We start from the raw sequence: 16,738 nt of genomic DNA, 5'->3' as shown, positions 1-16,738 counted from the left end.
TGAAAGGCAACTATGTTTTGAAACAGCAAATTCATTATATCATGAAAGAAACGAAACACGAAAGTAGGAGCCCACCGAATAGCCCACGTGTTTTCCAGTAGGTCCTCCCCATCCAAGTTAGGGCACACACTAACAGTGTGCCACATCCACACGCTCAGTGCCAGAGCTCAGGTCACAAGCAGAGTGGCACCCCTGTAACTGTTTCAACACACCCTGGCACGGGACCTGCACACCTCTCCCAGTAAGGAACAGGAGAGCAAGACACAAGAAGGCCTGAATAAAGCCTCATCCAAATGCATTTGAAAAGTTCACCATCAAGCTTCAAACTCAGGAGACTTGAAATCTTATCACTACATGGTAGCTGCAGATATCCTTCGGCTGGGTGTAAAGAGCTATAAAAAGACAAAGGTTGTGGATGCTAACAAACATTTCTTCCTCCCTCCCTTTCATTTCTGGGAACCTCTTCATCTCACAGCAGGGCTAGAAGAACATAACCACAAACATTTCAGACTCCGTAAGGCCCTGGATCTCCGCTGGGCAAGCAAACAAGAGCAGCCTTCTAAGCTGAGAAAAGCATGAGCAAAGAAAATAATACGACCTCAATCTTGTCATCTGCTAAAGAAAACTAAAGACACTGCGCCATTTGGTTTTCGTATTTATGGAGCTTTCCGGAATGCTGTCCTCCATTTTCACCTCCGGGTCCTACTCAGCTGCTAGTTAGAGAGCAGTTTCTATTGGGCAGGGGGGGGGCGGGCGGTGGTGGTGGTGGCTACGTTTTCAGCAGGGACCAACATGAACTCCACACGGTTCAAATGGGCATCACACGTGGAGGTTATGTCAACAAACTCCTCTGGGCAGGTCTTCCACACCGGAACTCCTTGCTTTACCTGCTAAGAGGCGACCACACCACAATCCCCAGGCCAGCCGGGCAAGACAGGAGAGGCAGGCATGCCTTCCCCTCCTGACTCAGCCCCGCCTCGGCTTCCCTGCTAATCGTCACTTTCTGTTTTCTTCCCCACTGTGGTAAAAATAACTTCCTCTTGAAGTGTCTAAATCTGCGTGTGATTTAGCACACATTTTTTGGCACATCGCTGGTTGCATTTTGACACTAAAGGAGAATGAAGTTGCAAAAAAATCTGCTATCACGTTTCTGCGAAAACTCCAACCAGATGAGTGAGTCCCCTTGCTTTCAGGAATATTGCAAAAAATACTTTCAGGGAAGATGATACATTCTAAGCACTGCATTAGCTCCTTCTGTCCTCTGCTTCTTACAGACTCAGCAAAGTCTCAGGGGTGGAGGGAAGCAGGGCAGGAGGCACGTGCTGTTGGCTGTGAACTGGGAGTGGCTTGCTGGCTGTGCTTCTTAGTGTGGAGAAGGGTACCTCAGCGGGCAGACCATCCAACACAAATGTGGCACCAAGAACTCAGCAAGACTTGTATTTAGGACCTGAGACAGAGCTCCAGAGGGGTGTACCTCCCCTCCCCTCCCCCCAGCTCCACTCACCTGCTGGTAACTACGGGCAGGGGTGGGTGTAGCACAGTCATTTCAAAAGAAAACCGTTGAGAAGAGAGTCCCTTCTGATAGTAACTCCTCTCCACAAAGTCAAAGTGTGAGCCACTCTGTTGTGTCCAACTCTTTGTGACCTCATAAACTGTAGCCCGCCAGGCTCCTCTGTCCATGGGATTTCCCAGGCAAGAATACTGGAGTGAGTCACCATTCCCTGCTCCAGGGGATCTTCCTGACCCACGGATAGAACCTGCATCTACCTGCAGCTCCTGCATTGCAGGCCAGTCCCTGACCACTGAGCCACCGGGAAGCTCCAGGTGGGACCTTAGAGAGCACCTCATTCAGTCATTCTAAAGGAAAATGAGGCACCATCATCTGGAAAGTTCCAGAACTATCTCCATTTTCCCTTTCCTGGCCATTGGTACATATTCCCAGACAGACCATCAGGACTACATGGAAACACTGCTGCTAATGGGGGTCCTAGGAAAGAAGAACAACTGACCTAATTAAACAGACCTAATTAAACATCTTCATTTTGGAGGTGAAGAAAGGTAAGCTTAGGAGGTTCACATGACTCAACAGTACTGACCACTGAACTTTTTGGAGACTCCCTCCAGACCCAGGTCCCCTGTCCCTTCCAGCAACCCACATGGCCCTGCCTGACTGTTGCACTTATCCAGTGAGAAGGCATTTGTGTCAAACAGTCTACATATCAAAGGAAGCTCTGTGCCAGAGTTGCAAGGTCATGGTTTCCCTTGACAAAATTTAACTTTCCATTAAGTAATTAATGTAAAATCCCACTTGCTTTCAGCTTCTCAAGGGATTGGGTGACCAGCCACGCTGGAGAGTAATGGCCCTGGTGGCTCTGGCTTGCCCCAACACCCATCAGAGGCTGGACAGGTCAAGGCAACATGAAGAAGCAGAGAATGGAAAACAGAAGCAAGTTCACCAGCCTTTTGACAAAGACATGACCTGCTACTTTGGTTCACTGTTCCTGCCCTGACCTCCAATGGAAGGGAAGTGAGAACCAGAAATAAATCTGTGGCTAGATTACTGGGCCTAAGGGGAAGAGGCTGTAGCAGCAGCCCCAGTGTATGCCTGGCTCTGTGATCGTTTGAAAAAGTAGACTGATGTGGATCACAGTCCAGTCCTAGACCAGCTGGTGATCCCAGAGAGGGAGATGTGCCATACTCCTTCTCTTACAACTACGTTCATTTTGTGAATGCAAGGTGTGTGTGCCTGGGGTGGGGAGGAACGTGGATAAATTCAAAACAGAGAAAAGCAGGCTGGGCAAAGAATTCCTTTTTCAGATGGTTTCCAGGAAGCAGAAGAGAGGCTAAAAAGCAGAAAGATTTGTGTGTGTACAGTTAACAGGACAAATGACTGGAGAATGCCAGCTGCTGATGAGCCCTCATCAGTTTGAAGGTGAGGGTGACAAGATAAGCCACAAAAATACTGCTTCAGTAATTTCACACTTCTTGGGTAGAATGGTTCATTGAAATAGAAGCAAGCCATGAATCTGCGTATTCCACTGGTATGTGTGTGCCAAAAGAAAAAGGGATCTGAGAGAAGCAAAGAATAAGGCGAGAAAATTGGCATTTGTTGAAATCAAATGCCAGGCCTTGAGTTAGACAAACACTTTATAAAACGTTGTGCTTAGTCACTCATTCACATCCGACTCTTTGCAATCCCATGGACTGTAGCCCGCCAGGCTCCTCTGCGCATGGGGATTCTTCAGACAAGAATACTGGAGTGGGTTACCATGTCCTCCTCCAGGGGATCTTCCCAACCCAGGTCTCCCTCATTGCAGGTGGATTCTTTACCATCTGAGTCACCAGAGTAATCCCGTCATATGGGGCTTCCCTGGTGGTACAGTGGTAAAGAATCTGCCTTCCAATGCAGGAGATGCAGGTTTGATCCCTGGGTCAGGAAGATCCCCTGGAGAAAGAAATGGCAACCCACTCCAATATTCTTGCCTGGAAGATCCCATGGACAGAGAAGCCAGGCAGGCTATATAGTCCATGGGGCCACAAAAGAGTTGGATAGAACTTAGTGACTAAACAACAAACAAAACACCTCAGGTTTTAAGAAGATAAGAGCATTGCCTGAGTTTCAGCTAAGAAGTGGAAACACAGTCATTCATACCCAGATCCCCGGTCTAAAGCTTGTACTTTTTCTAGTATCTGATGCTTCTGACCCACAGAAAGCTTTCAGTGAATATCTGCTGAATGACTGAACAAAGAAGTTTATATGTTTCAGACTACTTTCATTTTATTTTCATAAGACTGTGAAAGTCATACTGAACTAGAAAAAAAAAAATCAATGATGTTTCCAGAAATGCATTACAGTTTAATGCAAGTGGTTATTTAAATCATTTATCAATGAATGAAATCAGAATTACTTAATCAAGGCCATAACTTAAGGTTATTTCCATGTCTTTCAGTAAACAAGGTCAGTGGGTTTATGCACTGAGCCTTAATTTTATAATCTATTATTCTGCCATTCTAGGTTAAAATCCATTCAGTCACTATTTCAAAAACCACATCATCTTATGGTCTCATCTCCTTACAGTCATGCTTGAAATGTACCAGCTAATTTAATACAAATTGCTACTTAAGGAAGACATTGACCTAGAGCAAGAGACAAACTGCTATTCTGCAAATTTCCGAAACAACTGGTTTAGGGTTCAGGAAAATGACAAGAAACAAGAAGTTTGCATTCTAGTATGCACTCAAATCTCTGGATTGACCTCAGGCATTCTTAATTACAAGGGAAGCTCTATCAATGCAATTCTAAATCCCAACAGGTAAGAGGCAGACAACATTACAGAAGGAAACGTTTATAGAACTGTATGTCGCAGTGGTTTTAACATCTTTGGAGCATATGCTTCAAACAGCCAGAAAGAGATGGGTTGGAGAATGGGCTAGAGTCTTTCCTGGAACCCCTCCCCACATTCTCTACTTAAAATAGGAACAAAATGAAGCAGAATTGAAGCCCTAGTAAAGAACAGTCTGCTTAGCAAATATTTTGAATCAACAGATACTTCCTATGGGTTCATGTGGAGCACCCAGGAGAGGTGTCACAGTAGAGATGGAAAGTATTGAGCAAGCTTCTTCCTTCCAAGGAGCTTGCCTACAAATTATGACAATACACAGTACAGTGTCAAAACTTCAGAAGTGATTATGAAATGAGTACTAAGGATTTCAGAGATCATCCTTGGAATTTGAGCTTCCTTAGCCATCAGCAAAGGGGCAATAGCAGAAGCCAAGGCAGGTGGGTGGTGAGACGAGAAAGATGAGCCAGTGGCTGTCTTTGGGAAATTACAGACACTTGCTATAAAATCTGAGATAGACAGAAGTGCAGCATACCCTGGACATTAAGCTGCTATCTGGCTCCCTGATAATTTTTAGTATAAGAGTGTTACAAACTATTCAAATTGAATCTCTTATCAGGCAGCATGGAATTGACTGTACTTATTTTAAAGCTTCTTATTTTGATAATATATAATTTTAAAACCTACTAAAAACTTCTAACACTTTGAAGGAAATGTTTCTTCCTAAAATCCTAATTTATTTTTATAAAGTTAAATTCCTAATTTATTTTACTATTTTACTAAAGGACTATATATTTGTCCTGTATATTATATACCACAATCTGAATAAAAAGGAATTGCATATGAATCCTAATTTTGTAAGAATGCTCTAGATTTCCTTGGTAGCCTCATAGTACATAGTATAAGGAACACAATGTACACAAATGTTTTCCCCTGCTGAACTCATTGGCTCCATTCTAGTGAATAAGCACAAAGAAAGAATTCTCACACCATTGCACTCTAATCTGCTCTTCAAGATTGGCAACACTCATATTCCAAATATAAGTTACAATAATCTTTGTGACACCTGTAAAATAGTTGTGTTACCTATTTATGAATTTTCATACAGTAGAACTAAATGTAAAGGGTTTACTATTCAAAGTCATCCATAACTGTAAAACAAAACCCCCAAGATTCTTTTAAAGAGGCCTTTGTGTTCAATCGCTAGAAATTTATTTAGGTTTTATTCTATACCCAGACACTGTACTTAAAACTCAAAACAAAAAAGCCAACTCAGATAAAAAATGGGCAAAGAGTGTGAATAGACATTTTTCCAAGGAAGATACATACATATGGCCAAAAAGCACAGGAAAAGACGTCCAACATCACTAATCATTATGAAGATACCAAAAAAAACCCCACAATAAGATACCACTTCATACCCATTAGGATGTCTATAATCAAAATAATGGAAAATAAAAAGTGTTGGTAATGCTGTAGAGAAACTGGAACTCATAAACTGTGGGTGGAGATATACAATGGTGCAGCCACTGTGGAAAATAGCTTGGCAGTTCCTCAATAAATTAAACATAGAATTATCATATGACCTAGCAATTCCAATGTGTATACTTATGGCAGAAAGTGAAGAACTAAAGAATCTCTTGATGAAAGTGAAAGAGGAGAGTGAAAAAGTTTGCTTGAAACTCAACATTCAGAAAACTAAGATCATGGCATCCAATCCTATCACTTCATGGCAAATAGATGGGGAAACTATGGGAACAGTGAGAGACTTTATTTTGCGGGGGCTCCAAAATCACTGCAGATGGTGACTGCAGCCATGAAATTAAAGGACGCTTGCTCCTTGGAAAAAAAGCTATGACCAACCTAGACAGCAGAGACATTACTTTGCCAACAAAGGTCCATATAGTCAAAGCTATGGTTTTTCTACTAGCCATATATGAATGTGAGGGTTGGATTATAAAGAAAGCTGAGCGCCGAAGAATTGATGCTTTTGAAGTGTGGTGTTGGAGAAGACTCTTGAGAGTCCCTTGGACTGCAAAGAGATCAAACCAGTCAATCGTAAAGGAAATCAGTCCTGAATATTCATTGGAAGGACTGATGCTGAAGCTAAAACTCCAATACTTTTGCCATCTGATGCAAAGAACTGGAAATGACCCTGATGCTGGCAAAGATTGAAGGTGGGAGGAGAAGGGGATGACAGAGGATGAGATGGTTGAATGGCATCATCAACTCGATGGACATGAGTTTGAGTAAGCTCTAGGAGTTGGTGATGGACAGGGAAGCCTGGTGTGCTACAGTCCATGGGGTCGCAAAGAGTCGGACACAACTGATCAACTGAACTGAACTGATATACTTAAAAGAATAAAAAAATAGATGTTCATACAAAAACTTATACACAAAAGTTCACAGCAGCCTTATGCACAATATCCAAAAGAAACAACTGAAATGTTGAGAAATAGATGAGTGGATAAACAAAATGTGGTATATCCATACAATGGAATATTATTTAGTCATAAAAATGAATAAGTATTGATACAGGCTACAATACGAATGAACCTTGACAGCAATGTTCTAAGTAAAAGAAGCCAATCACAAAAGACCACATATTATATGATTTCATTTCTATGAAATGTCCAGAAGAGGCAAATCTATAAAGACTGAAAATAGATTAGTTCCTAAGGGCTTGGAGAAATGGAGGAATAGTGAGGTGATAATTAAAGCAAATGAGGATTTTCTTGTTGGTGATGCAAATGTTGTAGAAGTGACTCTAGTAATGGTTTCACTTATCTAGGAATATTCTAAAAACAATTAAAAGCTATTACATTTTAAGTGAGTGAATTAAAAATCAATAGCATATACTGAAGTGTGCTTCATTTGTAAATTTTTTGCACAATAGTTGTTACATTGTTTTGACTTCTGCAATAAGAATTTGGTGAAATTTGAGTGTTCTCTCCCCATTTCTGATAAATAAAAGGGTTTACATATATCACTGTTTGCTTAAAGTTGTTTCTGTAATAAAAATAAATATAGGTAAGACAAAACTTATTTGTGGTCAAGACTTAACTTCTTTCTAAAAAATAAAAAAACAGCAAGTGTCAATTTCTAATCATTCTAGTAGCTACAGTTCGTCAGATAAGATGCCTTTTCACTGTCCATGGCTGACCTGTTCAGTGCAGCTGCAGGGAAAGCTACAGTTTCTGCTCCTGCTGTTTCCCTCTAGGGAAGCAAAAGATGCTGTTTCTTTGGGGACTCAAAAATCTTGAGCACTTTCATTCTAGTTTCTCAAATACAAAACCAACTAGTGTTTTAAACTTGGATCAATGACAGGGAATTTGAAGAAAGACAGTATCCAGATAATACATATTTATCTGTAGTTTAAAACAACTCATACTGAGATGAGTCTACATTAAAAATATTTTACAAGACAGAATGCTTTTCACTATTCATGCTGTGTGTTTACAGAACAGTCTGCCATAGCTGAATTCCATTTTCTATCTTCCTCTAAAACAGTGCTACTGTGTCCCCAACCAACCCTATAAGATAAACTTGCAGCTATGAACAAGAATGTCATTTTCTTTTTATGTCAACAGTTTCTATTGATAACATCATATTTTATGCATTCACTTCCTAGATTACTGTCTGGGGGCTGGGGTATTATATTTAAACTATATATGATGTGCAGAAGGAAACTTAATTTTACTTTCAAGGTTTAGAGAAACTATTTTGCAGCAAGTCTGGACTTCAATTTTCACATTTTCCTTTAAATTCATTTAAACTTAGATACTTTCAAGTCAATAAAGTTACATCTTTTGCTTTCATTTTTGACTCAAAATTGCCACACTTATATGTAATCTACATATCAAGACGGAATTCTGAAAACTAGAGTAGTATATCTCCATTTAAAATAGTGCAAGTTAAAAATGGAAAGGAAAGCCTATCAACTTGAGATCAATGCAACAGATTTAGTTCCCATTGATTTAGTTCCCATAAAGGCTAAATCACATATCCAAGTGTTGATGATAAATCATCAGAGTTTGCCGGTTGTACGGGATCAGTAGTAAGCCATCTGGCTTATTCAGTTTACATCTATGTACCGAGTGTTATTCCAAGTTTTTGATATTTCCACAGCTCATAAGTAATGAGTCTACTGGCAGAGGCTGCATCATAATCTAATTTCTATGGAAGATTTCATTTGATTTTGGTTAGTTTTCTACAGCAAGTCAAAGTCTGAATGCCACTTCAAAATAAATGAAATAATTTCAATGAACTGCACACACCATGGTCTCCAAGTTCAAGTACAGCAATTTGCTTTACTCATGTCTACTGACCCCACTGTGTGCTTATGCTCTCCTTCCTCCACTCATTTCAAGGAGGTAAAGAAGCAAGACAAGAGTTCTCTCTGCATAACTTTCCTCCCCCTCACACACTGTCCTTTTTATTTATAATCTGCTGCAGCAAAAAGCATCTTTAAAAAGAACAGACTTTGCCCTTCCCCAAACTGCCTAGGAAAAAAGAAGCTGTTTGACCCCAGTTCCTTTGAGAAAAAGACGCATCTTTACCGACTCCCCTTTTTTCCTCCACACTATGCTTTCTGGTTGCCCCCTTCACCTCATTCCATGCATCTCCTAACCTCAGACAGTCAAAAGCCAGCTGGGGCTGCAGCTGTTGGCTGCTCTTCCTCTTGCAACAATGGGGCACATGCAGCAAAGAAGAGGCATTTTTAAAAGTTGAAGTTTAAAAATGAAGCCACGTCTATCGCTTTTAAAATATTTTATATATCACTTCTCTTACTCTCATCACTTCTCTTTCTCTCAAATACATAGGGAACTTCCCAAAATCAATCTCTGACTCTAGAACAGTGTTCACGAACTGAGACTGGGATCAGAATTACCTGGAAGACTTACTAAAACAGAGTCTGGGGTCCCACGCCCAGACTGTTTGATTCAGTAGGTCTGAGATGAGACCTGAGAATCTGTACTTATAGCAAGTGACCAGGCGATGCCGATGCTGTAGGTCCAGGGACCACACACTGAGAACTACTGGCCTAGAAAGGGGCTTCTCAGGTGGCACAGTGGTAAAGAATCCATCTGCCAATGCAGGAGATGCAAGAGACATGGTTCGATCTCTTGGTCGGGAAGATCTGCTAAAGTTGGAAATGGCAGCCCACTCCAGTATTCTTGCGTGGAAAATTCCAAGGACAGAGGAGCCTGGCAGGCAACAGTCCATGGCATCTCAAACAGCTGGACACAGCTGAGCAACTGAGCATGCACATACAGCTTAAACAGAGAAGTGAAGTGAAGTTGCTAGTCGTGTCTGACTCTTTGCGACCCCATGGACTGTAGCCCACCAGGCTCCTTGGTCCATGGGATTTTCCAGGCATGAATACTGGAGTGGTTTGCCATTTCCTTCTCCAGGGGATCTTCCCGACCAGGGATCGAACCCAGATCTCCTGCATTGTAGTCAGACGCTTTACCATCTGAGCTACCAGGGAAGCCCAAACAGAGAATGAATGCTAAAGAAAGAGAGAGAGAAATTAAAAATTTAAGATTCCAATTCACCTCACCTCCAACTGTGGGACTCTGGGAGAGTTCAGTCACCTAGTTCATGGAGATGGCATCTTGGGGATGAATAACAGGAAGGTGGAGTTAAGAGCAGGCCTGCTGCTTGCATGGTTTCCCTTCTCTGCTGGCCCCTCAAGATATTCAAAGTATCAAGAAAAGGAAAATGAAATTATAGAAATAAAAATGATCATTTTTTGACCAGTCAGTTCTTTAGCACCCCACTCGCATCTTGGCTCTATTTCCTTTTTCTCTTAAACTGCTTGTAGTGTTAATGCAGTTGGCACTTGATTCAACCAGACGTGGGTTCAAGTCTTGCCTTACTTACTCTGTGTCCTTCAACAAGTCAGTGAACTTCTTTACCCTCCTTTCTCCCATATCAGAAATAGGGATAACAGCTGTACCTAATCTATGATATTTCTGTGCTAATACAATTTCATTCTGCATGTGCATTGACTGGCACATACACAGTAAATGTTAGCTTTTGTCATAAATGGTCCTATTTCTTCCCTGTGAGAATATTCAGTGTTCAATATGTCACAAATCACACTACCTATTTGATACAATAAGTACAAGCATCACTTCCAGATATTTATTTAGTAGCTACTATGTGTCAGATGTGGGCTTCCCTGGTGGCTCACAGGTTAAAGCATCTGCCTGCAATGCAGGAAACCTGGGTTCCATCCCTGGGTGGGGAAGATCCCCCGGAGAAGGAAATGGCAACCCACTCCAGTATTCTTGCCTGGAGAATCCCATGGACGGAGGAGCCTGGTGGGCTACAATCCACGGGGTCGCAAAAAGTCAGACACGACTGAGTGACTTCACTTCACCTATGTGTCAGATGTAATATATTATAGAAGTATATTAAAAATAAAAAATATTGCTAAAAATAATGTTTTTATTTGGAAAATTTTGACTTTATATGAACTTATATTTAAGAAAAATACTTGCCTCCAAAATTGGCTACCTAGGAAAATTGAGAGGATGTGTTTACTAACCACAATTTTGTTTTCACAGACACTAAAATAGTAGAATGGAGGAAACAAGGGGAGCATAATTCTGCAGATACCTTGGCCTTATATTATTAAGGGTATATTTTAGACCCTCTTAAAGACCACAAGCCCACTTTTCCTGAAAATCATTATGTTTACATAACAAAACAACAGGGAACAAATTTGGCCAAGGGTTATCTTATTTTCAGTTCACAATGATGTCATTTTCAACCCATTACATCAGTCAGAAATTCAATGATGAGTTAGTAATAGGAGCAATATTCCATCCTTCAGTTCTTTCTGGTTCCCTGAGTGAATGCTTGTGAATTCACCCTTTCAACAACCAAGCCCCCAAATTTATCAGGCTTCATTTCCTGGAGTATATAATGAAAGCATATAAAATTGTGGATACCACACATATCTGACTGAATTTTCAAGCAGTTAATAGGGTAGATACTGCGGTTTCTTGATTTTAGCCTCACTACATGCCTTTGATCCTTCCTCCTCCCAAATTTCCCCGCCCCAAGAAGGGTTATCAGCATGACATTTTAAGAGCTGGGTGGATGTGTTACAGGCAGTCTGGTCCAGACCGGAACTTTACCTATGGAAAATGCCCTGCCCAAAGCCAAGTGCTCCAAAGGACATCACAGGTGTCTTCCTTCCCTCTCCACTGTACTCTTCCTACATCGCTGGCCTCTGTATTTTGCTTGAAAAGAACCCCAACAAAGAATTACTTATCAGTTCATGGAGAAAGACCCCTAAGCTTCTCAATCACTTCCCTCCCTATGCCAGTTATTATAGCAGCAACTGTTGGTAATAACAGCAACCTGTGTGGTAGTAGCAGGAATCTGAGAGCCAATGGGGCTGTGGACTTCCAAACACAGAGCTCCCAGAGAAAAGAGTTGACTCTTTAGCAAAAGTACATATTACCCCAAATCCCCTAGGAAACCAGATGCTGAGGATTATTCTTTGGAAATCCACTTGGGCAATATTTTCCTCTAATTTTCTCTAAAGCATCTTACAAAACCGTAGTTCCCGCAAAGTTTCTACTGAAAGAGAAGTGAAACTTTTAAAATCTGAGCTTCTCTACTCGGGAAAACAAAACATTGTTTTATCTGCATGTACATTTCAAAACGCTCTAACACATCTATCACTTTGCTGAAGAAGTTTTCTTCCTTCGAAAACGATCTGCTATCTAGACCTGTGGCTTCTGCGAAGAAGGGATTTTTGTGGGTGAGGTTGGCAGCCTCCAGCCGCCGGAGTCGTTTGGCTCGTGGTTCCAGCGCTGCGGGGGCTTCTCTTTGCGCGCTGGCTCGGGTCACGCAGATGCCGGAAGTTCCCCGGGGGCTTTAGTTTATCCGCTTGGACGTTTGCGATGACCTGGGCCCGCTCAGCCTCTCCTCTTCCACCCCCACCCCGCACCATCGAGACCTGCTCTGGCCACGGACTTGTGAGAGGGGAGCATCTTCCCTTAGCCAGGCGCGCACCGGGGACCTGGGGTACGCACGCTGGGCCCTGGCACCCCCTCTCCCCGCGCACTGACCACCGAGCAGCAGGTCACATCCTCTCTCTGGAGCCGCTCTTTTCGCAAGCTCCTTCCCCTCACCTCTCCAAAAACATAGGCAGTCTTGCTCCTATTAAACCAGGCACAACCTCCCCCAAAAGTTCAGACTTGGGACACGCAGCGCTATGGATCGTTCAGTCGAAGCAGGTCGATCCCTGCTACGGACAGCTAGGTGTGCAGGGGGTGCCCCAAGCACAAACTAGCTCACGGACAGCGTGGGAGCCCGCAAACTGCCCTTGGGCTACCCAGGCCAGGAGACAGGAGGAGATCTTGCGGGACAGAATTCGCAGAACGGGCCCCGGGGAGGTACTAATCCCACCCCCGCGACGCGGAGCGCTGGACGGAACAGGACTGTGGTCACTAACAATGCCATGGACCGGCCGTCGCTGCCCCTTGCCTCTCCCCGCTCTGCCAGGCCCGAATACACACACACACACACTCGTACACACTAACTCACACGCCAGCACTCCACCCCAGACGGGGTGGCCGAGGCAGGGGGGAAGGTATGCGGCGTCCCGCCCTGGGGTACCTGCGGGGCAAATCAACCCCGCGGCGCCCCACCCCCACCCCGCCTCTGCGCAGACAGACAGACAGCAGGCGCTCAGGGTCGCCGCACGGATGCTCGCGGGCGTCCCACCTGGGGAGCCTCGACGAGGTAGCGGCGGGGGCAGCACCAAAGTATCCGGCGCGCTCGGCTCCCCCCTCCACCCCCGCCCCGGCACAACTTCGCGCCGCCCTCGCTCCCGCCTTCCTTCCTTACCCAAATACTGCCGCAGGTCGAGCAGGAAGCGCGGGGGTCCCCCGCCGAGCTGATAGAAGAGGGAGCCCAGGCAGAAGACCAGCAGGGTGGCCATGCAGAAACCGTAGTCCCGGAGGGAGAAGCGCAGAAAGGGCAGCAGGGAGACCCGGCGCTTCCAGCTGCCCAGGCCCGGAGGGGCGCCCCCCAGAGGGGCCCCATGGGGCCAGGGATCCGCGCCGCCGCCGGGATGCTGCTGCTGCTGCTGCTGCTTCTTCTTCATCGCCGGCTCCGCCGCCGCGCACAGCCTGCCCGTGCCAGGAAGAGGTCACCCATCCGCCTGCCCATCCGAGGAGGAGAGCCCTGCCGGCCGGCTGCACATGGGCAGGGCCGCGCCGAGGGCAGCCCGGGTGGGGGGCGGGGAGGGGGCCGAAGTTGCCGGGCTCAGGAGACTTTCCTCGGCATGGTCCCTGCCGCCGCGGCCCGAGCGGCCGAGGTGCCCGTCCCCGGCTCGGCGGCGCTGCCCGCGCCCGGCCCGCTAGCGCCCCCGCGTCCCGCGCCCCGCAGCGCCTCGGGCTCGCTCGCGGCCGCCGGGGCTCGCCTCCAGCGCCAGCGTGGACCCCCCCGCCCCCGGCTTTGTGGCTGTCGGTCTCGGCGTGTTTTGTCCCGGCTCAGGCTCCTCTACAAAAACTGTAGGGAGGAACGGGAGGCGGACACCATCTCCACGCTCCACCTCCTTGACAGGGGTTTTCCTCCTTCTCCTCCCCTTTCTCCCTCCGGCTCTCTGCCGCGCTCTCTCCTCCCTCTTTCCCTCCCGCCCTCTGCTCGGGTCTCCGGGTTTCTCTCGGGTGTCACGTTACTGCCTCTCCCTGGAGGCGGGGCGGGGAGAGGGGGGGCGGCGATTATTCGCTACAAGGAAGAAAGTTTCTGGGTGTGTGTGTTCCCCCCCGCCCCCTTCCTCCTTTCTCTCCAATCTGGCCTCGGTTCATGCGCCACCAGCGACCTCTTGGGGGCCCCCGCTGACTTCCCTCTCCTACACAGTCACTGGCAGGAAGAGGCACGACTTCTTTTAGTACTATATGTTTGTGTGTGTGTGGTTTTTTTGGTCCTCGTCTTTTTTCTTATTTAAGAAACTTGACTCTCCCTCTATATCCCAAGCTGCTTACTAAAGGCGGATAAAAGGTACTTGGGGATGGGCTCAAGCCTCTGCTGAGATGGTAAAAGAACAAGTGGTGGATATTATAATTAAATATGCCCATAGGGCCAGGTTCGTCGCCCCAGCTCCAGGAAGGGAAACAGAAGAAGCAGTCTCGCCTTCACGCGGCAGCTGCTCCTCTGCGACTGAGGGACCAGACAGGCAAGGCGGGTGGGGAGTGTTCCAGAGCGGACTCGAGTGGTTCCTCTGGCAGATGTTCAGGGAAAGAGCCCTGACCTCTTTAATCGAGGCCTCCCAGGTCTTCCCATGGGCTTCCCTGGTGGCTCAGACGGTAAGAAAAAAATTTGCCTGCAATGCAGGAAGCCCAAGTTTGATCCCTGGGTCAGGAAGATCCCCTGGAGCAGGTCATGGCAAACCACTCCAGTATTCTTGCTTGGAGAATCCCAAGGACAGAGGAGCCTGGCGCGCCACAGTTCATGGGGGTCACAAAGAATCGAACACGACTGAGCGACTCAGTTTCCCGTGTCTTCCAAGGGAGGTTTCAGGACATGAAAGAGCACCTTCCCCGCTGAAAAGCTGCATCAAATATACATCCGCTGGGGATGGGGGATGGGGAGCGCAGGGGTGTGATGCTCGGAAAGGACTGCTTTCATCAGCCACGCATTAGGTAAGGAGGATTGACTGCTAGATGTAGAAGCCGTGCCACCTGAGGCTTCAGTGACTGGCCCTAGGTCACGGAGCTACCAGGAGTCAGACTGGGAGTGGCACTCAAATCTTTCTGACACTCAAGCCCAGGGTAACAACTGCGAGGTACTATCTCCAAGCCAGGGTGCTTTTCCTAATAATTTGCCCAGTGACTGGAGGATAGAATATAACACATTTAGCCCAGACCACCTTGGGAAATGGAAAGGAAAACTTCCGGTTTCTTGTGCCTCTCCTCTCTGGTCCCCTACTCACTCTGTACATTTCGGCGACTGACGACCTGATTAAAGAAAGAATCGGGGGGCCAGGGACCTCTATGATTCTAAGGCTGTTTTCTTGAAAACTTTTCTAAGTTGGATAACTGAGGAAGTTTCTATGGAAAATCAGGGAATAGGATCCTGAGGTCAAGAGTTTACAATTTAAAAATAATATGGTGGATTCATTTCGATATTTGGCAAAACCAATACAATATTGTAAAGTTTAAAAATAAAATAAAAATAATATGGTATAACCATCCTCCAGACCTGAGGATCTTTGTTCCCGATTTGAACGGTGAAGAATACATATAGATCATAAACAGGAGACAATGGTGGATAAGGGGAGTGGTTTCACACACATAGTCTACTTCCCAGTTTTATGTCTTCCTGACCTAGGGGAAGAAAAGGGAAGTCTCTGTGTTCTGTCACAGAAAATCATAAAAGAGTGTTAATCGTTTGTTTCACATTTATTCCACGAATCAGAGATTTATTGGGATTAATATGCACATTCTAGAAACGTGAATGCCCCTGAGTGAATTAAGCCAATCAGTCATTGGCCATTAATGTGTATTACTTTAATCAGCACACTGAATAGCCCAGAATAGGTTCCCAGTTAATAATTGTTCAGTTAATGATGGGGCTTCCCTGGTGGCTCAGACGGTAAAGAATCTGCCTGCAATGGGGAAGACTTGGGTTTGATCCTTGACCCACCAGGCTAAGTCCATACCCTTCCTTCTATTTTACTGTGCCCCTCTCTGCTTCTAGCAAGGCCAGCCTGTCACTGCCCTAGACTCTTGAATCCACCCAATCCCAACCCCACACCAAAGCATGCTGTCTCCCCAGGCTTCTGCATCTCTGCAAATTATTTGTTGTTGTTCAGTCGCTTAGTTATATCCGACTCTTTGCGACCCCTTGAAACTGCAGAACTCCAGGCTTCCCTGTCCTCCACTACTCCCAGAGTTTGCCCAAACTCATATCCATTGAGCCTGTGATGCCATCCAACCATCTCATCCTCTGTCACCCACTTCTCCTCCTGCCATCAATCCTTCCCAGAATCAGGATCTTTTCCAACGAGTCGGCTTTTCGCATCAGGTGGCCAAAGTATGGGAGCTTCAGCTTCAACACCAGTCTTTCCAATGAATATTCAAGATTGATTTCCCTTAGGATTAACTGGTTTGATCCCCTTGCTGTCCAAAGGATTCTCATGAGTCTTTCTAGCACACAGTTTGAAAGTATCAGTTCTTTGGTGCTCAGCCTTCCTTATGGTCCAATTCTCACATTCACACGTGATTACTGGAAAAAACCATAGCTTTGACTATATGGACCTTTGTCAGCAAAGTGTTGTCTCTGCTTTTTAATCCACTGTCTAGGTTTGTCATAGCTATTCTTCCAGGGAGCAAGCATCTTTTAATTTTGTCTGTAAATGATGGAAC

At 45.4% G+C, this 16,738-nt stretch overlaps 1 protein-coding gene across 2 annotated transcripts in view; it reads right to left on the bottom strand.

Annotated features, from left to right (window-relative positions):
- UST (uronyl 2-sulfotransferase) overlaps positions 1-13,994 on the bottom strand; it is a 317,125-nt gene extending 303,131 nt beyond the window's left edge. The window contains exon 1 of one of the 2 annotated variants that reach the window (XM_014477904.2): positions 13,215-13,994. In XM_014477904.2, the coding sequence (XP_014333390.2) occupies positions 13,215-13,473 (259 nt within the window). In that variant the 5' untranslated portion in view covers positions 13,474-13,994. The remainder of the gene's footprint in view (positions 1-13,214) is intronic. The other variant, XM_070376839.1, reaches the window with a different exon arrangement.
- Between the last annotated feature and the right edge of the window lie 2,744 nt (positions 13,995-16,738).

The sequence above is a fragment of the Bos mutus genome, chromosome 9 (genome assembly GCF_027580195.1).
Source record: "Bos mutus isolate GX-2022 chromosome 9, NWIPB_WYAK_1.1, whole genome shotgun sequence".
In the NCBI taxonomy this organism is placed as follows: Eukaryota; Metazoa; Chordata; class Mammalia; order Artiodactyla; family Bovidae; genus Bos; species Bos mutus.
Note: the sequence above shows the minus strand (reverse complement) of the source record. Positions and strands in the feature narration are given on the sequence as shown.